The sequence below is a fragment of the Anoplolepis gracilipes genome, chromosome 9 (assembly GCF_047496725.1).
Source record: "Anoplolepis gracilipes chromosome 9, ASM4749672v1, whole genome shotgun sequence".
Taxonomy (NCBI): domain Eukaryota; kingdom Metazoa; phylum Arthropoda; class Insecta; order Hymenoptera; family Formicidae; genus Anoplolepis; species Anoplolepis gracilipes.
The window spans coordinates 10,953,022-10,973,905 of record NC_132978.1 but is presented as its reverse complement, the minus strand read 5'-3'; the positions used below and the strand labels follow the sequence as shown (position 1 = coordinate 10,973,905).

The 20,884-nt window shown below is 35.6% G+C and overlaps 1 protein-coding gene across 7 annotated transcripts in view; it reads left to right on the top strand.

The window, feature by feature from the left end:
* The window catches only part of LOC140669582 (LHFPL tetraspan subfamily member 6 protein), a 36,142-nt gene that overhangs the window by 9,416 nt on the left and 5,842 nt on the right, over positions 1-20,884 (top strand). For 2 of the 7 annotated variants that reach the window (XR_012047363.1, XR_012047362.1), the window contains exons 3-5: positions 681-856; positions 2,254-2,352; positions 4,205-4,452. Coding sequence is in view for 5 of the 7 variants with exons in the window: in XM_072899572.1 (XP_072755673.1) it covers positions 681-856; positions 2,254-2,352; positions 4,205-4,338 (409 nt within the window). In the remaining 2 variants the exon portion in view is untranslated. Of the gene's footprint in view, positions 1-680; positions 857-2,253; positions 2,353-2,903; positions 2,953-4,204; positions 14,853-20,884 lie in introns of those variants that run through there. The other 5 variants (XM_072899573.1, XM_072899572.1, XM_072899576.1 and 2 more) reach the window with 5 other exon arrangements.

The following is a 20,884-nucleotide window of genomic DNA, read 5'->3' as shown; positions in this document are numbered from 1 at the left end:
AAATTGTTTTAACGTAGCAATTAATGAAATAATATAATTAAATTACTAATTATCATATTTATTTTAAATTCTACAAAGCAATAATGTGATTTAGCTGAACTTTGTTTAATTTCGTCATGAAAATTTTAACTCATTACATACATCAAAATACAATATAATTTCACGTTTGAGTTAGTTCTCGTAATATTATTACATCGGGATGTAATTAGAATAAAATTTATTTGCTTTTTCGTTTTGCTTGAAACACTGGTTCAATAAATCCGCGCTAATTTCGTCGTATAAGTTGCACAGGTTGTTATATTAATTAATATAGAATAACTACGAATACGTAAATAATATAATGAATAAAGCTTATTCCAGTTTGCGATAAATACGCCGATTAGAGTTTTATTCGAATTGTTCCATTACATTAATAAAACGTCATTTTCGCGCAAGTAGCTTGTCCAATTTGACGTTTCCTTTTCATTGTTATTTAATGTTACGCAATGTAAAAATATCTTATTTAATGTCACGTAATGTAAAAATATCTTAGAGAAGTGCCAAAAATATTGACGAATCTAATTTTAAGCGTTTTCCCTGTCAATTAAAATTCAATAGATTTCAAAATATAAAATGTGAACATTAATGTGAACGGTTACCGATTTCAGAAATTTATTATCATAAGTGATGTTACATTACAGCTTCTGGGATATACCGAGTGCCTGGTGGCAAGCGAGTACAGTTACGATGGGAATCGGCGTCGCGATTGCAGTGATCGGCGCCTTGACGCTTTTGGCAGCGGCGTCATCATTCCTCCCACACATTCTAAAAACGCCGAAACATACAAGAATTCTTGGTTCCTTGCAACTGCTGGCTGGTGAATATTATATACGTGCATTTTTTATATTTTATGATGAACCCTTACTCCGTATTGTTATTTTGCTACCTTCTAACTGTACAGGTCAGTGTATTTTCGATAAGTTTATTAATATGTAAAAGTGTTTTAAAAATTTTTAAAAATATATATATCTTCTTTGAACATTTTAAATAAAGACTAAAATAATAAATTTGAAAAATAATTTACTTAAATATATTATTTTATGATTATTTGTTTTCGAGAAATTGACTTTGTTAGAAAAATCACAGACAAAAATGGTCCATCAGTACGGAGTAAGGGTTAAATTTAGTAACTTAATTTAAAATTTATTTCTGTACTTAATTAAAAAGTGATAATCAAATAGGTTAGTAAGAGCCAATGCAGATCAAAAACGTGAAATAAAGATATTAAAGATTTATTTAATTAATTTAATTTGTTGTATATTCAATCCTTTTTCGGGCTTTCTTCAGTAAAATAATGATGACAGAACGTATAAATTAATTAAATAAATCTTTAATTATATATATTTATTTCACGCTTTTGATCTGCGTTCACTCTCACTTGCCTATTTGATTATCACTTATTACTTTGTAATATTTAAAGCCTTATTTTCATCGTTCCTATAATTAATTTCGAAATTAATTTATTACGTGTTAATGTGTTGTAAATACTATGTGAAAGAGAAATACATATCATTAAATTGTACAAAATGCATAATTTAAGCTCTTTATATTTCGAGCACAAAAGAAGATAATCCCTTAAAAATAAACGTTTGTCTAGTCACATCAAATTGATGCGAGGTGAAGGTAATGGACCGACGAGAAATTCACATCTCACGACGAAATAATGAACTGTCCCCGAATAAAATAGATATCATGGTAACGTCATCCTTCTTCCAGTGCATTGACGTATTCCATTTACGCGCTTCAAGTTAGTTCGTTGTTCTCGATTTGCTTCTATCTGCGTTCGAGAGTCGCTTTCGAAAAATGACAGAATCGCCCGCAGGTCTCTGTACGACATGATCGATGCGGGATGACATTGGGGATCTCGTAATACTGATTTCTCGGGAGAAAAACGCGTGACATAATGTTGAAGTTGAAAAATTCGCTACTATTTCTTCCTTCGAAAATATTTCTATTTTCTAAGTAAACGCAACGCGCAATTCTGCAACTTAAATATATATATATATATATATATATATATATATATATATATTTCTCTCTTCATTTTTATATAATTAATACATAATATCATCGAGGAAACTGCAAAAAATATTTTAACGGAAAAAAGGAATTAAAAAAATCTAATATTAAAGCGCTTTTCAATTAAAGCAGATTAAACTCTCGATTGCCTAATTTTTCTAATTCATTGACTACTTTAATATCTATTTGTTACAGCAGCGATGATATGCGGCGGTCTAGTCATGTATCCCATCGGCTGGGATAATCGGGAAGTACGTGAATCTTGTGGAAAGGGAGCCAATGTTTACAATCTCGGTGAGTACTCTCCGTGTACTCTTCGTATTCAATACTCGTATTCAGCATACGTAGCGATACGAACGATACGGCGAGCAGCGGAGAATGGCAGCCCGGAACTTAATTCCGGCGGAATGCGGCGCGAGTTATCGATCTAATTCGATAACTAATTAACACTCGACGAACTCGTGCGCGCGCGGGAGGAGGGGGAAAGTTGCGCTTTAGTTGCTCGTTTCCTAGTTTAACGACGTCTTCAACGAGAAATTGCCGTTCCGATGTGGCGAAGCAGAAATCCGCGGACGTGTGTCTGTACGTGATTACTCTTAAGACGTTATACTACGACGACGACGACGACGACGACAACGGCGACGGACTAGCATCGGTGGTGGAAGTTTCCGCATTTTCGCAGGCGAATTCCCGGAGCGTTTTACGGAGCACTCAACGACCTACAGCCATTCCGAGACTTTACGTAAACCGGTCGAGACTTATGGCTCTTGTAACTTTGCGGGGTGCGCAATCCACGTCACGCCGATCTCGAACGCAATTTCTCTGATTTTCCCGTAATTTTCCAGCGTTCCCGTAACGATCAGATTCGACATCGGCGATTCGGTGGTGATTTGCCTTTCAATACCCGGGGGATTGTTATTGATTTGCTGCGGATTTGCTGCCGTCACTGCGAATACGTACGTTGTTGTATTCCGCAGGATCATCCCTGATACTAAATTTGCATCCGATAGATTTGCCATGCGATATAACTAGGGGAAAATATTTGTCTATATATTCGGCTACTTCGAATTCTCGTATTGAAAAATTTTTAATTTTTCACTTGTAATTCAAAAATTCTATCGATATTTTGTAAATAGAATTGCAGAACGATGATTATATATATTTGGAAAAAAAAAAAAAAAAGGAAACTATCGATGCAAAATTAATTCCGAAAAAACTTCGGGACCGTTTACGTGAACGCGGTGTGTTCATTTTTTTATATCGACAAGATTTTCTAGAGTTTATTTGACCGAGAGAATATAGTCCATATATGTTCTGTATTCGATATACAGGTGACAAGCGTCCCCAGGTGAATACCATGGGAATAGATCGGTTCAAACCGATATCAAACCAAATGTCAAAGCAATGACGGGATCGTATATATTTCGATAGCACGTTCTGTCTGTTAAATGATATCTCCTGCGGGTTAAATTGGACTTATTTTAAACTTTGATAGAAATACGAAAATAATGTCATAGTTTAAATTATTCAAAGCCAACTGACTCGATCATGTTATAGCGAGTACGAGTTATACCATACATTCCCCCCGTCACTACATTCGCAATTAACATTTCTATTATTTTAGTGTTGAATTGGAAATGTAGATATAATACATTTGCGTCAACGTGATATCATTATTTTGTTTAAATAAAATCATATTTTTTCTTGGCTCATTACTATCGCAAAAGCAATTATTTATAAAGGAAATAAAATTAAAAGTAAATATTATTTTAAAAAATTGGCAATTAAGAAATATTCTAATAATATTTCCTTTTCATTTCTCTTTCTTCTAACAGCTGTTATTAATTATTAAAAAAATAATTCTTTTTCTCTCGCAATTATCAAAAAATAACTTTTTCAAATTATACTTTTTGCATTCAGAACAATATATCTCATGGAATAAATCCGTGCGGATTGGTTTATTAATCTACTGGGCAAATCACTAATTAACCTAATTACGATGACAATCAGATTCAACCTCTCGGCACGACGATTAGATCGTCGAGCTATTCGCCCATGAGGAATTCCCGGGGGAGGGGAGCGGAGGAGGTAACGATGCCGCAGAATACTTGCCGAGTCGATGACAAACGGATGCCATCTGTTTCAGGGAAGTGCTCGGTGTCCTGGTCGAGCCACTTGCTCGTCGGCTCAGTGGCGTTGCTGATGCTATGTTTCGGCCTGAGCTTTTGCGCGGCGCGGCACAAGCCTACGAACTCGCACACGGATCCTCTGCGCATTTGACAATCAAGATACTCGCAGTCGATTCACGCCTACGCCTCGCCGAAGACGGCCACCACGCTCTCCATCGTCACAGTCTGTTGATCGTCGCGCCTGTTGCGTGCATACGCCGTGCGTGTAAGTATGCGACCGTCGCCGCCGCCTGTCGTCCATCCACGTCGCGGCGCGAAACGAGATATACATATGTCATCGTGCACGTATAAACACATGGTACATTTGCGCGGGATCTGTCACACGCGCGCGCGGGCGCGCGGAATATTTTCGCGTGTGTCGCGGTGTACTAGCGTGACGACTGCGAGTTGCGCGAGCTCGCATCTCATACATATTTTACGTACATGTATTTTTCGATTCGGGGAAAGAATGCAAATTTTGGTGCGATTTCACGTCAGTTTAATGCATGGTTTAACGCAACGCATCACCTGCGTGACTAACCCCTTCCCCATCTCACACGGTCGGTGTGGCGTGAACGCTATAAATAAGCGTTGCGCTCATAATATAATTCATCGATAAACGAAACGATTGACTATTGAACGATTAAGTGGGTAGATACGAGTTGACAATTTAAAAAAAAATTAATTCTCCTCTGCGTACTCTGAATGCATTGTATCACATCTGTCAAACACGAAAGAGATGTATGTATTTAAATTTCGTAAATAACTTTACAAGCCTGTTTTTGCGAGAAAGAAAACGTTTCTGTTAAGTCATAAAGAAAAGAAATTTTTTTTTATAATATGATTAGATATTTTTCTGTGAAAATAAAAAAATCTCAGAGTTGTATTCGAAATCCATTCCGGATCTCGAAAGATCGATTAAACTTTTGACAGGTTAACGCATATCTATCCTCTCGAAGCAAATCCTGCGCTTCTGTATATAGTATACACGATCTGTATATGTACGTATGTATATATCGCGCTTAAAGTGAATCTTATAGTCTTGTTTCGCGGCACCGACTGTTCACGAGAACTGTTACGGTATTTTCAATTTGGTGCCGTAGTAAGCCTCGAGTGGAAGCGACGAGAGACGAAGCAATTGGCAATTCGCCTTTCAGCACTTTCAATTCGCTTGCTGGGCGGTGGTGCGAAAGGATTCGGACCGAGGAGAAATACGAACGCGCACACACACACACACACACACACATACACACACACACACACACACACACACATTTCTTTCGCGCCAGAACTCTGCATTCAGATGCGTCGTAACGATCACGGTATCCAGGTGGACTGCAACACTCGTTCGAAGACCGGGGAATCGTTATGTGTATCCCACGACCCCGAAGAAACCTTTCGGATATATCGATCGCACAGACGTGGAGAACGTTTCGACTCTCTAGAGATTCGCACGTTTTTCTTATTTATTCTCGTCTCGGATTCTCTCCTCAAGGTGCTATATTTCTTTGGTGAAAATAATGATATTGATTTAACGATGATTATCAGTATGTGTTTAGGCGTTTAAATTCTTAGAATTTATCCAAATATAAAATTTCAGATATTTTTTTTCGAATAATATGTGTCATATTTATTATACTTTTTAAAATAAAATTTCTCCCGACAATTTTGTAAAATAGAAAGGTGTTTTATATGTAGGAGTAATTCTCACATAAAGCTACTCTATCAAACAAATAATTGTTGTCCATATTGAATCGCGCGGGAGAGAAAGTGTTGTGAAAATTGGATTTAAGCCAGATGCGGAAAATTTAGCGGCTAGCGAAATCCGCGTAATTAAAAGATAAAGGGATCAGAAGAGGTCGAAGTTCTGGACTTCTATGGCTGCGGGTAGTAGTTTATTTGTATCGTGGCTCCTATCTAAACTATCCATAGACTTCGTTTTCTTTTCCAAACGAAAGAATCAGAAGATTAAGTCCACCAGTTAAGAAAAGAAAAGTATTTTCTCGTTTTATATTTAATCTGCCTCGTTTGAGCTTCTATCGATGGTTTAATTACGACTCGTGATATTTTTAAACGATCTTTGTAAAAGCAACATTTCACCAGAGACGCCTTTATTTTTCGTTGCTTTTAAAAATTCGGAAACAATCGGAGCTTTTGAAATTTTTGTTGAAGAAAAAAGGATTGTGCAATTCGATCGCGGAATCTCGCCGTACACGATACGCATTCACGAATATTGAATCACCCTGTACGATTCTCAGGTAAAAAATAGTCTGTGGTATTTGTGCGCGATGTAAAAAATGTAATATTCGGGATGCGTATATGTGACCAAGGTATATAACTGTAGCCTCAGTGAAATTCACAATTGCGGACGCGGTTGAATTTTACGTGTTGACGGAATGGCGCGCACAAACGATGGGCGCGCGTTATTCGGTGAAGGCATCGCTATTGGCCGGATAAAAATCCAAGCTGAACAAACAGACCGGAGCACGCTTCGCTCGCACGGGATCTCCATGCACCGCTTACTTCTTGCATCGGGGGATTAATCGCGGCTTTTTTTCTACCGCACGTGCGTACCATATACGCGTGCGCGCGTATTGTGCACGAAATAACGTACTCGTCCTGGTTATGTCTCTGATCAAAATGGTTTTGTCGTGAATAAAAGAATCTGCGGTGATGTAGTTTCTGACTTTGGTATATAGGTTCTTTCTCTCTCTCTCTCTCTCTCTCTCTCTCTCTCTCTCTCTCTCTCTCTCTCTCTCGATGCGCGTTCGAAAAATGCGAACCATGGAGATCGTCGCAAATTCGAAAAATATCTCGGTTACTCGTTATTGAGGCAAAACGAAGTCACGTTACACACGTCGACGCGAATTTTCCGAGGACTGCCTAGAAACCGCAATTGATCAAAGTGTTATAAAACTGAAAGCTTTTTAAATTACATGCTTCACGGGTTTAATCTGAATAAAGTATTTATTAATGCATAAGGTTATAAAAAAATATGTAAATATGAATAAACGGAGTCACGGATCGAGAATAGCACTTTAAAAAAAAATGGAATGTCCGAATTTAAATGTTATATCGAATAAAATCGGCAACATTATTATATATGCACATACGTGACAATCGATGTTCCATTTGAATCTTCTCTCACATCAGTTATACTCACGTCATTTTCTTATTTTCCAAGAAGACTTTTAAAGACTTTCGCATCTCAAGTCTCTAACTCGATTCGTTCGTTAAGTCGTGATTCGCTGACAGCATCCAAAGATGGAACTACCGCATCGTGTTTTTCTCGCGAGCTATAACTTTAGGCTTCGTCGATGTACCGTCCCCCGAGTGAAACTTAGCACAAAGAAGGAGAAAGAGAGAGAAAAAAATGGGAAGGAAACGAGCTGCCGGTTCGGGATCTATCGATCGATGAGTCAGTTTGTTCGCTCGTAGAGCGGATATAGGATGTACCGTCTCCCTTGAGAAACTTTCGCGGTAAAACCTCTCCCGTTCGCATGCGCATTCTCCAACATCTCGTCTCTCATTCGTCTCCCGTTCCTCTTTCTCTCTCCTTTTTTTTTTTTTTTTTTCTCTCGCCCTCCCGCTCTCCCGCTCTACTCTCGTATCACGCCGATCCCTTGCCCTCTTCCATTTTTCGCTACGCGCTTCCACACGTCGCTGCCCGATTCCACTTTGCCTCTTATCGACTTCCGCCTTCCTTCCTAACCTAAGGACTCGCCCGGCCATTTCTCTCCGCGACCACTGCCGACCGGTATGGAAGGTGGGGAAAAGAGATAGCCGGAAAAGCGAGTTCGTTCTCGTGACTAATTGAGCTATCGGTTTACCTGCGGGAGAAAGAAAGAGAGGAGATAGAGAGACAGAGAAAGAAAGAGAGAGAGAGAGAGAGAGAGAGAGAGAGAGAGAGAGAGAGAGAGAGAGAGAGAGATACGACACATCTAGAGGAAGGAACGATTCAGGAGCAGAACGAGGAATGTTTCAGCGAGCCAACCCATCGTTTCCCTTCCTTCGTCTTTCTTGTGTTTTCGCTCGCTCGACTCACGAGCACTTATCGCGTGACCGGGCAGAGCAAGTGGCGGCCATTTCACTGTCTCCATAAACGTACCGTTTTGTAACCGGTTACCTTGCCTAGTTGTCCTTAGAGAGGCCATAAGGGTCGTGAGCGAATTCCTGTGTCGGTTTATTCTCTCGCCGCTCCTCCGTTTAATCTTAATTTTGCTCAAGCCGTTTCGGCTTACCCACCGTAATTCGGTCTCTCGACAACGAAAAGTGAGAACAACGATAGACTACATCTTACTTAAAAAACGTCTGCGAGAATTTTCTGTCCAACATACATTTATATTCATTTTTGCGGAAGTAAAAAATATGAACAATAATCAGATCTAAGGGTATTATTGCACTCGTACTTTGTCGCGAGCGATAATGACGGATAATGTGAAAATAGTTAACTCGATTGCACGGTATATCAAGAGATATCAATTTCGATAACGAAAGAAGAAACTTTTTATAACTTAAATGATTTCGATATCTTCACCTTTCGCGAAGTTTCCGTTATATGTCTCACGATCGCGAAACAATTTGCAGTGATTGTCGTGCAATCAAACAATCTTTCCTTTGTCCTGTTATTTATTAAATCTTTCTATTTAAAGTCTATTCTATGATTCTACAGTTATTAATTAATCTATGTAAATTGCTACTGTAATTATCACTTATGTAATTTTGTGGCTTATTTACTTTATTGATTAGGTCCCGTTTTATTATTCTTATAGAATTCAACTACATTTTTTCACTTTTTTATATTCAAATTTTAAATGTATGTTACATATCGAACATAATCTTTTTGGAGAATGCGCGTGTGTTAATTTTCTCCTGATTATAATATTCGGTCAAATTTTTTAAATTTTACACCTATAAGATTCAGATAATTGTTTTTTTTTTCAATACTCGACAGTTTTAATTAATCGTTATTTAATTTCCATTATTCAATTATGCTGTTATTGATCTGACAGAATGATTACAAATTGAACTGTTTGGATGCAAGATCGCGTAAAAGAGTTATGCTAATTCATCTTTTGTGAGAAAACGATGTGCCCTTTGATTAGCTTCTGCCTGTGATCGAACAGCGTAAAGCTTTCTCGCTAATTTGACACTTTCGATGCGCGATCCAATAATGAAGGATATTGGTTGACGGTGTTTCCTGAGCGCCTGAACGATGGCTGAGTGATTGTGATTAATCTTGTCGAATTGCTAGCAACTCCATAAGATGATTATCGTTATTGTCGGCAATAAAGATTCAATTGATCGATCGGTTATTATCTACCATATCCTTAATTGTTTGTTCATTTTCCTCGCAACATCTTCGGAGAAAGACAATTGTCAATTAGTGTTATATTACACCTATATGATTTTTGAACTCTCCATAGATTAAAAGTATAAAAAATTATTACAATATGAGATATTAAATGTTAAACATTTATATGAAAGAGGAGAACAAAGATTTCTTAAAATTAGGTTTCTCTATTCCTCTTTTCTTCTAACAATAAATTGATCGAGCCATGATCGATATATCCGAGCGACGCGCGTATACGAAATCGACGAGGCAAATTATGACAGCCGTAATCTATCGTGCTTCCCAAATGTCGTTATATGTACATTTTTCATCTTCGAAATACTATCTGATTCAGTGTACCGAATATTAACTATATTAACGTATTGTCATCTAGTGCGAGACTTCATATTGGAGTAATTAAGGACCAGACTAATTCGATCGGTACATTGTAAAAGTGCGCGTGTAAATATGAGTTCTTAAAAAGAAAAAGAGATACCATTGCTATTACATCTATTGTTTTTGTAAAAAAAAAAAAAAAATGATTGTGTGTTAATAAGCGAATCACAGTTTTATGAAATATATTTTACAACTTTCACGGAGAAGCACGTTGCACAAAATAGTATTCGGTACACATACTATATCTTTGTATACCCGATGAGTACCTAGAGTTTTATAGTTAAAAGTTAAATATAAATAGATATATTTAAATTTTCTATAAAATATATATTTTCATTAACAAATATTATTAGCCATAAATTTTTATTAAACGATTGAACGTCATATTGATTTAAAGTTCAATATTATTAATTGTACAATTTTTGTTTATTCTATACAATAAGTATTAATTTCTCTTATATAAATTTTCGTTGTTTTGTATAACGTGTTTCACATCGTGGAATTTCGTCGTATCGTATCGTTACAATCAATACGTTTCAGCGTCAAAGATAATTGTTTCCTTAATGTGTATTAAACGCGCACGTGATTAGATGCTGAAACCTAATAATAACAATATTTCGCTGATAGCAGTATTTTAAGCGGATATGCTAAAGAAAGATTTTCGAACTAACAATATTTGATTTTGACTCTAAAAATGTAAATTTTTTGATATGGTGCATATTAAGATTTGACAAAGCCCACGAGACATTCAGAGTTGCCTCCAACTTCTTCCTAGCTTTTTTCTTTAGAACGAAAAGAATGGAAATTTATTCGTTGAAGTTGTAAGTATAGTTACATGGAGAGAAAAAGGAGAGAAGTAACAGGAAGAAAAAAATGTCGAGATTTGTTGGACCTTAGTGTGTATCCGCAATGTTAATTTCTACTAGCAAGATTTGTTATGTAATTTTTTTTTATAATACATAACATCGTAACATCAAACACGTTTATGCGATATTATAATTTGTTCGGAAAAATTCATTAATCAGATCTCATCGGTCGCATTCGCAGAGAAGATCAAGCGTATATAAAATATTTGGAGACCCGCGTGATCCGCATATGTGAAATGCAAAGGAGCGTGACGAGCGTGCGTTTAGTTAGAGCTCGTGTAAATAACAGTGCGCGCATATGCATTCAACGTGAAGGTAAATAAATGCTGTTCGATGTGCAATCCGACACACAATTAATTGGGATCATCTGTTTTTATTTTTTACACAGCCCTGATTGCAAAAATCAGTGATATATGCTGTACGACATGTCATTTGCATATAGGGTACATTATTAGAACTGGCCCTTCCTTCGTACCTAGTCACCCGTGACTATTTCCTTGTAAACGACGATTGTGTACATATTATTACATGTATTCATCCGATGTAAATTTTTTGTTAGGTATTAATATATTTTATAATAAAAAGGAAATATATATATTAAAAAAATAACGAATTGAATCGATTTTTCTGCCAATTTTTTTCTTCGATTAATTATACGTATGTCTGATAAAAGTAAAAGTAAATTAATTTAAAAATTATTTTTTCCCTTATATTTTTCTCTATATAAAATTTAAAATTCATCTTTTTCATTTTATTCAGTTTATAATTTAATTTAAAATATTTTAATACATGGTTAATTTTTGCATTCTGTATACACATATGCATATATGTATTCATAAATAATCGTCCAATCATCGTGTGATAGCAACTTAATTGCAAATGTAGTCTTCACCAATCGCATCATCTTCTCTCAAACAGGGCGGATAAGATGAGAGGATTTATGGGAAAGATCGCTTTTGAGAGCAAATGCTCTTACGGTATGAAGTAGTTTCCTATAAGCGGACTAGTGTAACGGAGAAGAGAAGGTAGAGAAGGATAATGACATTGAAACAAAGAGAGGGAGAGAAAAGTGGAAGAGAGGAACATGGTAACGCGGCGAATCAATGTCACGATAAAAACAGATGACGAGATAAGAATGAGGATAGAGAAAGCTGCATTGTACATACGCAGATGAACGAATTGGATCGATAACGATCGAGGAGAAAAATTTCTGCTTCATTAACTCAATAATATTTGATGTACAGAGAGATACGCGAGAGTGAGAGATAAACGTAAAGTAAATGTGACGCAACGATGAGTAATATTAAAACAAAATGAAATAAAATACGTGAGAAAAGAATTCCGTTATCTCAATAATGTGTGTTTTCTGAAGGCACGGTTCTTCCACTGCGTGCAAATAATCGTTTAATGGAAGACATTATGAAAGCGACGATGATAAAAGTGCAAATAATGAGGAGCAATTTTCATGCCAAATGCTTTTATTGTGAGAAGAGAAATGTAATAATACTTATCGAAAGCTTTCAATAATGGGATCAAATTTAACTTAAAACTTTACTTATATGAAAAACTGATCCGCGAGAATAAATAGAAAGAGAGAGAGAGAGAGAGAGAGGAAACACTAAAAAAAAAAAAAAAAAAAAAGAGAAATATATTTGAAAACTTGAAAAATATTTGAACTTCTCCCCTGCAGTTTCCACATAGATATGTATCTGACTCCCAACTTGGAAGAAAGCCGAGGCTACCCGCAAAAATTGATACGCGATAATAAGAAGACTTTTCGCGGTTGCAGACCAGGCGTTCTCTAGGAGTTCTCCGGAGAAGAGATAAGGTAAGGTAAGGTAAGGTAATCCGTGACTATGCCAAGATCCCGACGGGCTTGGCGATTCGTGTTCTAAACTCCGCAAGAACGGCTAACGCTTATTAGAGTTTGCTCGTTAGAACAATCGCGGAGAACAGACGGCAGAATTAGCCGACATTTGCTGATAGCTACGCGCACGCTTCTTGAGCAAATTGTAATTAACAATGGAGAAAATTGTCAGCTATATGAAATTATTAGATCATCGTAGCGTTATGCGTCAAAGTGATTTATGATTATTCTATTAATCTCTCATCAATTTCTTCAAATCTCCTTTCCAAATCTGATAAAGACGAAGACTTTTGCGGTGATTATTATATATTCAATATATGATATTATATGTATATAGAAAAAGACATTAATGTTCGCGATAAAAATAAGATAAATTCAAAAAAGATACGAATCGTGTTCTAGTCCTCTATAGTTTATTCAGATTTATTAACCTTTATTCCATACTGATGGATCATTTTCTCTGTGATTTTTCTAATGTCACAATTTCTCGAAAACAAATAATCATAAAATAATATATTTAAGTAAATTATTTTTCCAATTTATTATTTTAGTCTTTATTTAGAATGTTCAAAGAAGGTATATACAGTTTTTCAGATTTTTTAAAACACTTATCGAAAATACGCTGACCCACCAGTACAATTAAAAGGTGCCAAAACTAACAATACGGAGCAAGGGTTAAGAATCTAATTATATTCTAATGTCTCGGCAACGCGGATCCACTTTTAACGTTTCTTGCGTCTATCTCAAGTGCTCGATAAACTCTATTTAGAAGACGAGTGTAAGGGTAGTGTCTCCGCAAAGTAATGCAAAGCATCAAGTAGACTTGGCGCCAGCATCGAGGTAAAGCCCCGATAATGCAAAACGGAAAGGCGAGTCCGTCGCGAACCGAGATACCGCATTGCTAAGGAGATTGGAAACTGGAATCTACGTGCGAAGTAACACTTGTCGTTGCATACTCTCGTCCTCTCTCCGCGCGCGCGACGCCGAAGATATCTTTCCTCTTTGCACATTTTCAGCTCGCGCCTGAACCTGAATCCCCGCGGCTTACAACAAGAAATCGCGGTGCGCGCGGTATCGAATTACCTTAAGGTAAGTAAAACCCGAGAAACTAGATCGCTCTTGAATTTTATGGTTCCGGCTTTCGCCACGCTTAACAATCTCTCTCAGCTTGTTTATTCCCTAGAGAATATAATCATTTATATGAAAGAAATTATTTAGCGAAAGCGTAAGCCCGTACTTTCATACATAAGTCATGTTTATAACTCTAAAATGTAACGTTAAGGGTAATAAATTATATATAAAATTATTCAAATTCTTATAAAGTAGGATAAAAGCTCAAAATAATGAACCTATTCACCGCTATTTGATCGAAATATATGATTACATTCTCTGTCCTTGGTAGTAGAACGGCTCTTCTTGTATGCATAGTTATACATATGTTATGCAGTTATGAAGTCACTATGGTTATCTTGCCCCTGTCAACTTGCCCACAGAATGGCTTAATGTAACGGCATGGCTTCTAGTTTGTAAGTTATAAATTCGTAATTCGATATGCAAAATACGTGTGCCATAACTGAGGATTCTCGTGTAAAATGTGTATTGTTTATTTTCTCCGAAATATAATTAGATTTAAATCTGTAATCTCTGTGCTTCACGGAAAATAAAATGTTAAAAGCTTGCGCGTGTTAAAACGCGTAAGGTAAATTTTATTTGAATAACTGAATTAACTTAATTCGTTGGACGGAGAGATAATCTTTTATTCTACGCAGTTAAATTGCAATTTATTAAGAAGATAACTACAGTTTATAAAAAGTTTTTAAATATTCGAAATTATTCATTTTGTTTGCGTATCATCTATTGAATTATGTTCGTGATACATCTTAAACTTTCAAATCCTGAATCGTACTCTCTAAACGACGTGAAGTGTTACATTCGTATATTCCAAGATTTATTCCTATTTCGTGAGAAAGTGGAAGAGCAGAATTACGTGTGTATATGTATGTGTCCGCTGATGTATGTGTGTATGTATACAATATATACATTCGCCCGGCACGTCACGTACAACGTGAAAAGTGCCGCTTAACTCGGAAAGTGATTCGAGTGGATGGAGAGTTTGTCCGTAGCTTCTCTCTCTCTCTCTCTCTCTCTCTCTCTCTCTCTCTCTCTCTCTCTCTCTCGAAAAAAAAAAAAAAAAAAAAACAAAAGTCTCTGCCAATTCCTGTCTTCTTTTTTCATATCGAATGCTTCAGTTATAATAACCCAACTCTTGATAAATAAAAAACCTGGAGTTTTAAAGCTCAAAATCAAGACCAAGCGTATAATTTAATTCTAACATTATCGATAATGTCGAAGGCATAGCAATCATTAAAATTGAATTAAAATTTTATTTTTGGTAAAAAAATGAAATATATAATATTTCTCACAATTTTTAATTTTATTTTATGAAAAATACCTTGAATCAATTTTCGCGTGAAAAAATGAATAAAGTGATGCTTATCAAAAAAATAAACACGAGAGATTAAAAATTGACGTAACTAATTAACTAGGATGGTTAGCTATTCAGACTTCATCGTCGCCTAATATTTACTCGCGTTCATTAAGACAGTGAATTTTTATAGGCGGTATAATTTGCGCGCGCGAACTTTCCTACCCTCTGCTCTACGTCGCGTCGCCGCGTATTTTCGCAATCCACAGTTATCTCTATCTTCTTGAGTCTTCCGCAAATGGTCCATACACGAGCCGCGGACTACGTGACTACGTGAACTTTTTAAGCTGTTTACCGAGTATCGTGTCTACTGCGAGCGGTTTTATCGCAGCTTATGAACTTAGTTCGAGTTCGATGATCGAGCCTGGGCGAAGGGGTGGGAAGTTATAAATTCGTTATAACTCGAACACGAAATATCGACAAGATGCCATCGAGAACGATGGCATTTTCAAAGTAAACAGACGAAGGATCTACCGGTACGCAGGCTTTTCCATGCGACGTTGCATCCATTACAACGGCGAAACCTCTTAAAGGTGCTTTCGAAGGAAATCTTGAGGGCATCGCGGTTCTCTGTGAAGGGATCCTTAAACGTTCCCTCGATGTTTGTTTGCAGATTGTTATTTTCGTCACGGCGCAAATTCCGACGGAGGGTGGGGCTTTTATTATAATCGGGAAGTGTATCGTTTCCATTCGTTCTCTCTCGCAGAGGCGACTTGTGAAACGAAATACTTTGTTCTGGCGATTTAAATTCACCGTGCCTGCGACGGTATTCCTTTACTTTATTCGGCGCGAAGAACTTTGCTACGACTACCACCTGGCGGAAGTAAAAACTTCCTCGAGATCGAGGTAAATGAATTAAACGGATACGGCACCTTACTCCTTGCGTTTCAGCGCACGAGACATTCGCGGCGTGCTCCCTTATACCTCGTCCTAGTCTGCCCTTAAATCCGCCTTACCTGTTCGCCGATATTGTTTCGCTCCCATGTGGAAGTTTGTTTTTAATTACTTTACTTTCGGCATAAATTGCTTGTAACGTTTACTGTCGGTCGCCGAGTGCAATAACCTTTTTGCTTATGCACGCGAACGCAAATCTTCGAAAGTGCACACTTGCCGCGTACGAGCACACGCGCAGCTTTACTACTTATGTGCATATAATGGCATTCATGCTAGGAGTGTGTATCGAGAGATCTCACCGTGACATTATAAACATTCTCTCGTCTCCTGTATTTTTTACAAAAAGTAAATATTTCTTCTTCAAAAATATATAAGTACAATATTGGCATAGAATTTTCAATTCTTCTATAATTACAAATTGAAAAGAATTAGGATAAACTCGGGTAAGATGGCTATAGTTTTTTAAAACATACTATTATTTTTGTTATTTTTTAACAGTGTTTGGCATATTAGCTTCACTGAAGCTTAAATTACGTAATATTATCGAAATTAAAAGGAAAATATTTAATAGAAATTTTATATTATCAAAATAATACAACGTAAGCATTGGCCATCTTACCCAACTTTTAAGGAAAAGATGGCCATAATATTTATTATATAAAAAAATAGTGAAAATAAAAATAAAAATTATAGATCATACAACAATTTACATATTTTTATAATATGTCTAACGTCAATTACGATAGCTTAACTGCAATTTATTCGACGTTATAACAGTTTTTAGTAGACAAATGAAAAACTTTGCAGGTAGTCAAAAGGTAGTAAAAATATGATATAAGATTCACAATATCGTTATTTCGAATAATGTATGCACATAAATTACTGTAAATATCGATTATCTTTGATAATGATTAAAAAAGCGCCCTATGTAGCGATTATTGAAAAAATTACAGCCTATGGCCATCTTTTTCGTATGGCCCCCCCTCCCCCATCATACCCTAGTTTACCCTATATAAAAAAATTGAAAAATCCTACCTCTAATTAATATCTTAATTTTCTACGTTTCTATTCTTTTTTCTTTAATAATAAACTTTTACGAGAGTTAAAAATTTACATTTCAATTGACAGATAAAAGATCCTTGTGTATACGAAAAATAACATCACGATACTTTCCCTCAGGTATTTTTCTTTCCGCGCTACCGTAAAGTCCCGTACATCTCCGCGTCATCTTGCATGTCATCATCGTTTCCGCTAGCGTAACAACTAGGGGCAACTTTGCTGGCAGGTAGAACGATTATGTTTCGAGACCTGAATGAATATTTGCTCGACTTCTCCCTTCCGGGAGATAGATCGGGCAGGCACCGTCCCGGTATACGACGGCTATAAATACTGCTTTGTATGCATGCCGAGTGAGCGGACCGCCAAGCACGGATAATAGGGAAGGAAGCCTCGGAGAAGCTACTTTGTCCCTTCGTCCTTGCTTCGGCCACCGACTCCTCCTCCTTCGCGTGCGCGTGCATCGATGTTGTATAATGCGGTAACATAATAACGCAAGGCTGCTCTCGCGACGGCGACAGGCTCGTGTCCGCTCACCACACCTCTAATTATAATTATCAAAGGATTCACGGTGTAGCGGTGCCTCCACCAGTCTTGTACCTTGCGAACATTATTTTGATCCTTGCGGCGCTCGTTAATGGAGCGATTACCTGTACGCGCGCGCTTATTATCCGTTACTTGCAGTCATTTTCAGGAAGTATCTCCGCGCTGTGATGTATAAACTTTCCTCTAACCAACGCTATCTAGCGGGTTAAAATTGCGAGTGATAATCTCTCTATTCGTTATTATTTATAAATAATTTTCTCTCTAGAATAATCTTGATAACCTGAATAATAATTAATATTTTTCACTTTATTGTAATTATAATATTTTCATTTATAAATCACATTTTATTACGATACTCAATATCAACTGTCATCACATAGTAATGAAGAAAATGTGTAAGTTATTTTTGTGTGTGTGAAGGTGGCGTCTTACTTTGTGAAAACTTACTAATTGTTGAAAAATTCTGACTTTCTTTTTAATAATTGTATAGAGTTCTTGACAGATTAAACAAATAGTTTTGATCATTAAACAAAAAAAGATTGCTCAGGACAAATTGAGACGCCAAGTTCACGCTGTCTCTTAATTTATCCATCAATGATTTTTAGCATTTCTTATCAGATTTTAAACTTCAGAGTTTCACAATAGTTGTATAAAAAGTTTTATTAACGTAAAAATTATTAGGATATTAATTAAACAAATTAAATTGCCAAATTAAACGCTCATCATATTGTTTCGATAGTTCCATCGACTTTAAAAATAAAATTTCGTGTTATTCCGTAATTAATTTTAATTACGCATAGCAAGAGGTCTATGCGTAAAAATTATTAGAATATTTATTAAACAAATAAGAATCGCCTAAGACGCCAAATGTATAAGTACCGAGGTAAGACGCTAATCGTATTTAGATAGTTCTATCGATTTTAAAAATAAAATTTCGCGTTATTTCGCAATAAAGTCAGAACTGTCAACAGTTAATGAATTTTGACAAGTGAAACGCCAGCTTCATACACACCATTTACACTAGTATTTAATTCGTAGTAATACAATTTTTCTATTTTTTAATCTGTATTTTATAAAATATAAGAATAAATTTTTTATATTTTTTACGATATAACAATTAATGCATATATGTCAGTTATTTATGTGCTTATCATGTAAATAATACAATATATAAAAATCGTAGAAAAATATATGTAAAAAATACGTTTTAGTTTTATTGTATATTTTTAAAATAATTTTTATCATGTTATTAATAAATATTTTTTAATCATGTATTCATCTAAACTAATGATATTTACTATTACTTAGACGTAACTCGTCCGATTGATATCTAATCTAATCTAACTCGTCACATAGAGATTTAACTCTTACTCCGTACTGTTGTTTTTGGCACATTCTAACTGTACAGGTGGGTCAGCATATTTTTGATAAGTTTATTAATATGTAAAAGTGTTTTAAAAAATCTGAAAAAATGTATATACCTTATTTGAACATTCTAAATAAAGACTAAAATAATAAATTTGAAAAATAATTTTCTTAAATATATTATTTTATGATTATTTGTTTTCGAGAAATTGACGTTGTTAGAAAAATCACAGACAAAAATGATCCATCAGTACGGAATAAGAGTTAACATAATATATCCAATTAATGATAGACTCACCAGTCCTAGTCCCGCTGTTTTTTTTCTCCTCCATTTATCTTTTCCTAAAGTTCTTTGATTATTGATGATCGATGATCCATCGCACGTACAATTGAATCAGTTAATTGGATAATCAATCATCATCACTCACGAAAATCGCGATACTTAATATTCGACAATTACCACGGTACTTTTCAACATCGATGCACATTTATTTATTTAGATATCACTATAAAAAGTGCAAAAATCAAAACTCGCAATACTTTTACCGACATTCACTTTACGCGACGATGTACATGTATACAATATACATACTTTCGATCAAATATCGATTATCGACTTGTAATCACGGCACTCGTGTAATTATAATAATTTCCTGATATTTTTATTCAACACTACGATATGCGCGCTGATCTACTCAAGATATTTATCACATTATTCACTATCACTCGCGACACTTAAAATATACGTATCTGCGATGTACTTTTGTCCGATGATATTTATTCGTTATTTATTCATTCCCGTAATTCATATGCATTTCCATTCGACAATGAATGTAAAAATGCGCGTCCAAATTCGTTGACATTGTTGTAGGTAATAATTCAACGATTGCCATTTGATATTTAACAAAGACACAGTATGTGAAAAATTTATACGAATGATTAACAAGAGAAATAGAGACAACACTCCACGAAACTTCGAATATCTTAAAACATGCATAGTCGTTTAATACGACATACGCAATTTGTCTGTATATAACACGAGCTCGCCGCTTCAATCAATTTCGAAAATTGTCCGAGGCTTCGTTTTTGTTAATGTTGCGTATATAAAATCGTCCCGATAGGGTAAACTAGGGTATGATGGCCATAGGCTGTAATTTTTTTTAATAATCCCTACATAGTGCGCTTTTTTAATCCTTATCAAAGATAATCGATATTTACAGTTTTTATATGCATACATTATTCGAAATAACAATATTGTGAATCTTATATCATATTTTTATTTTTGACTACTTGCAAAGTTTTTCATTTGGCCACTAAAAACTGTTATAACGTCGAATAAATTACAGTTAAGCTATCGTAATCGACGTTAGACATATTATAAAGATATGTAAATTGTTATATGACTTATAATTTTTATTTTTGTTTCCACTATTTTTTTATAAATATTATGGCCATCTTTCCGTCACTTATGGTCATCTTTTCCTTAAAAGTTGGTAAGATGGCCAATGCTTATGTTGTACTATTTTGATAATATAAAATTTCTATTAAATATTTTCCTTTTAATTTCGATAATCTTACGTAATTTAAGCTTCAGTGAAGATAATATGCCAAACACTATTAAAAAATAACAAAAATAAAAGTATGTTTTTTGCATTTTAAAAAACTATGGCCACTTACCCGAGTTTACCCTATACACAGCGATTGAATCTCGATCCTGAGGTACTTATCTGTTAACGTGATATGTTACAACGCCCAATATTTCTGTCGCCTCTCTCTCGAAGTCCATCTACACATAATGGCGGCCATTCGGCGACTAGCGAAAACGCAATTTCCCTATGGGATTCACACGTT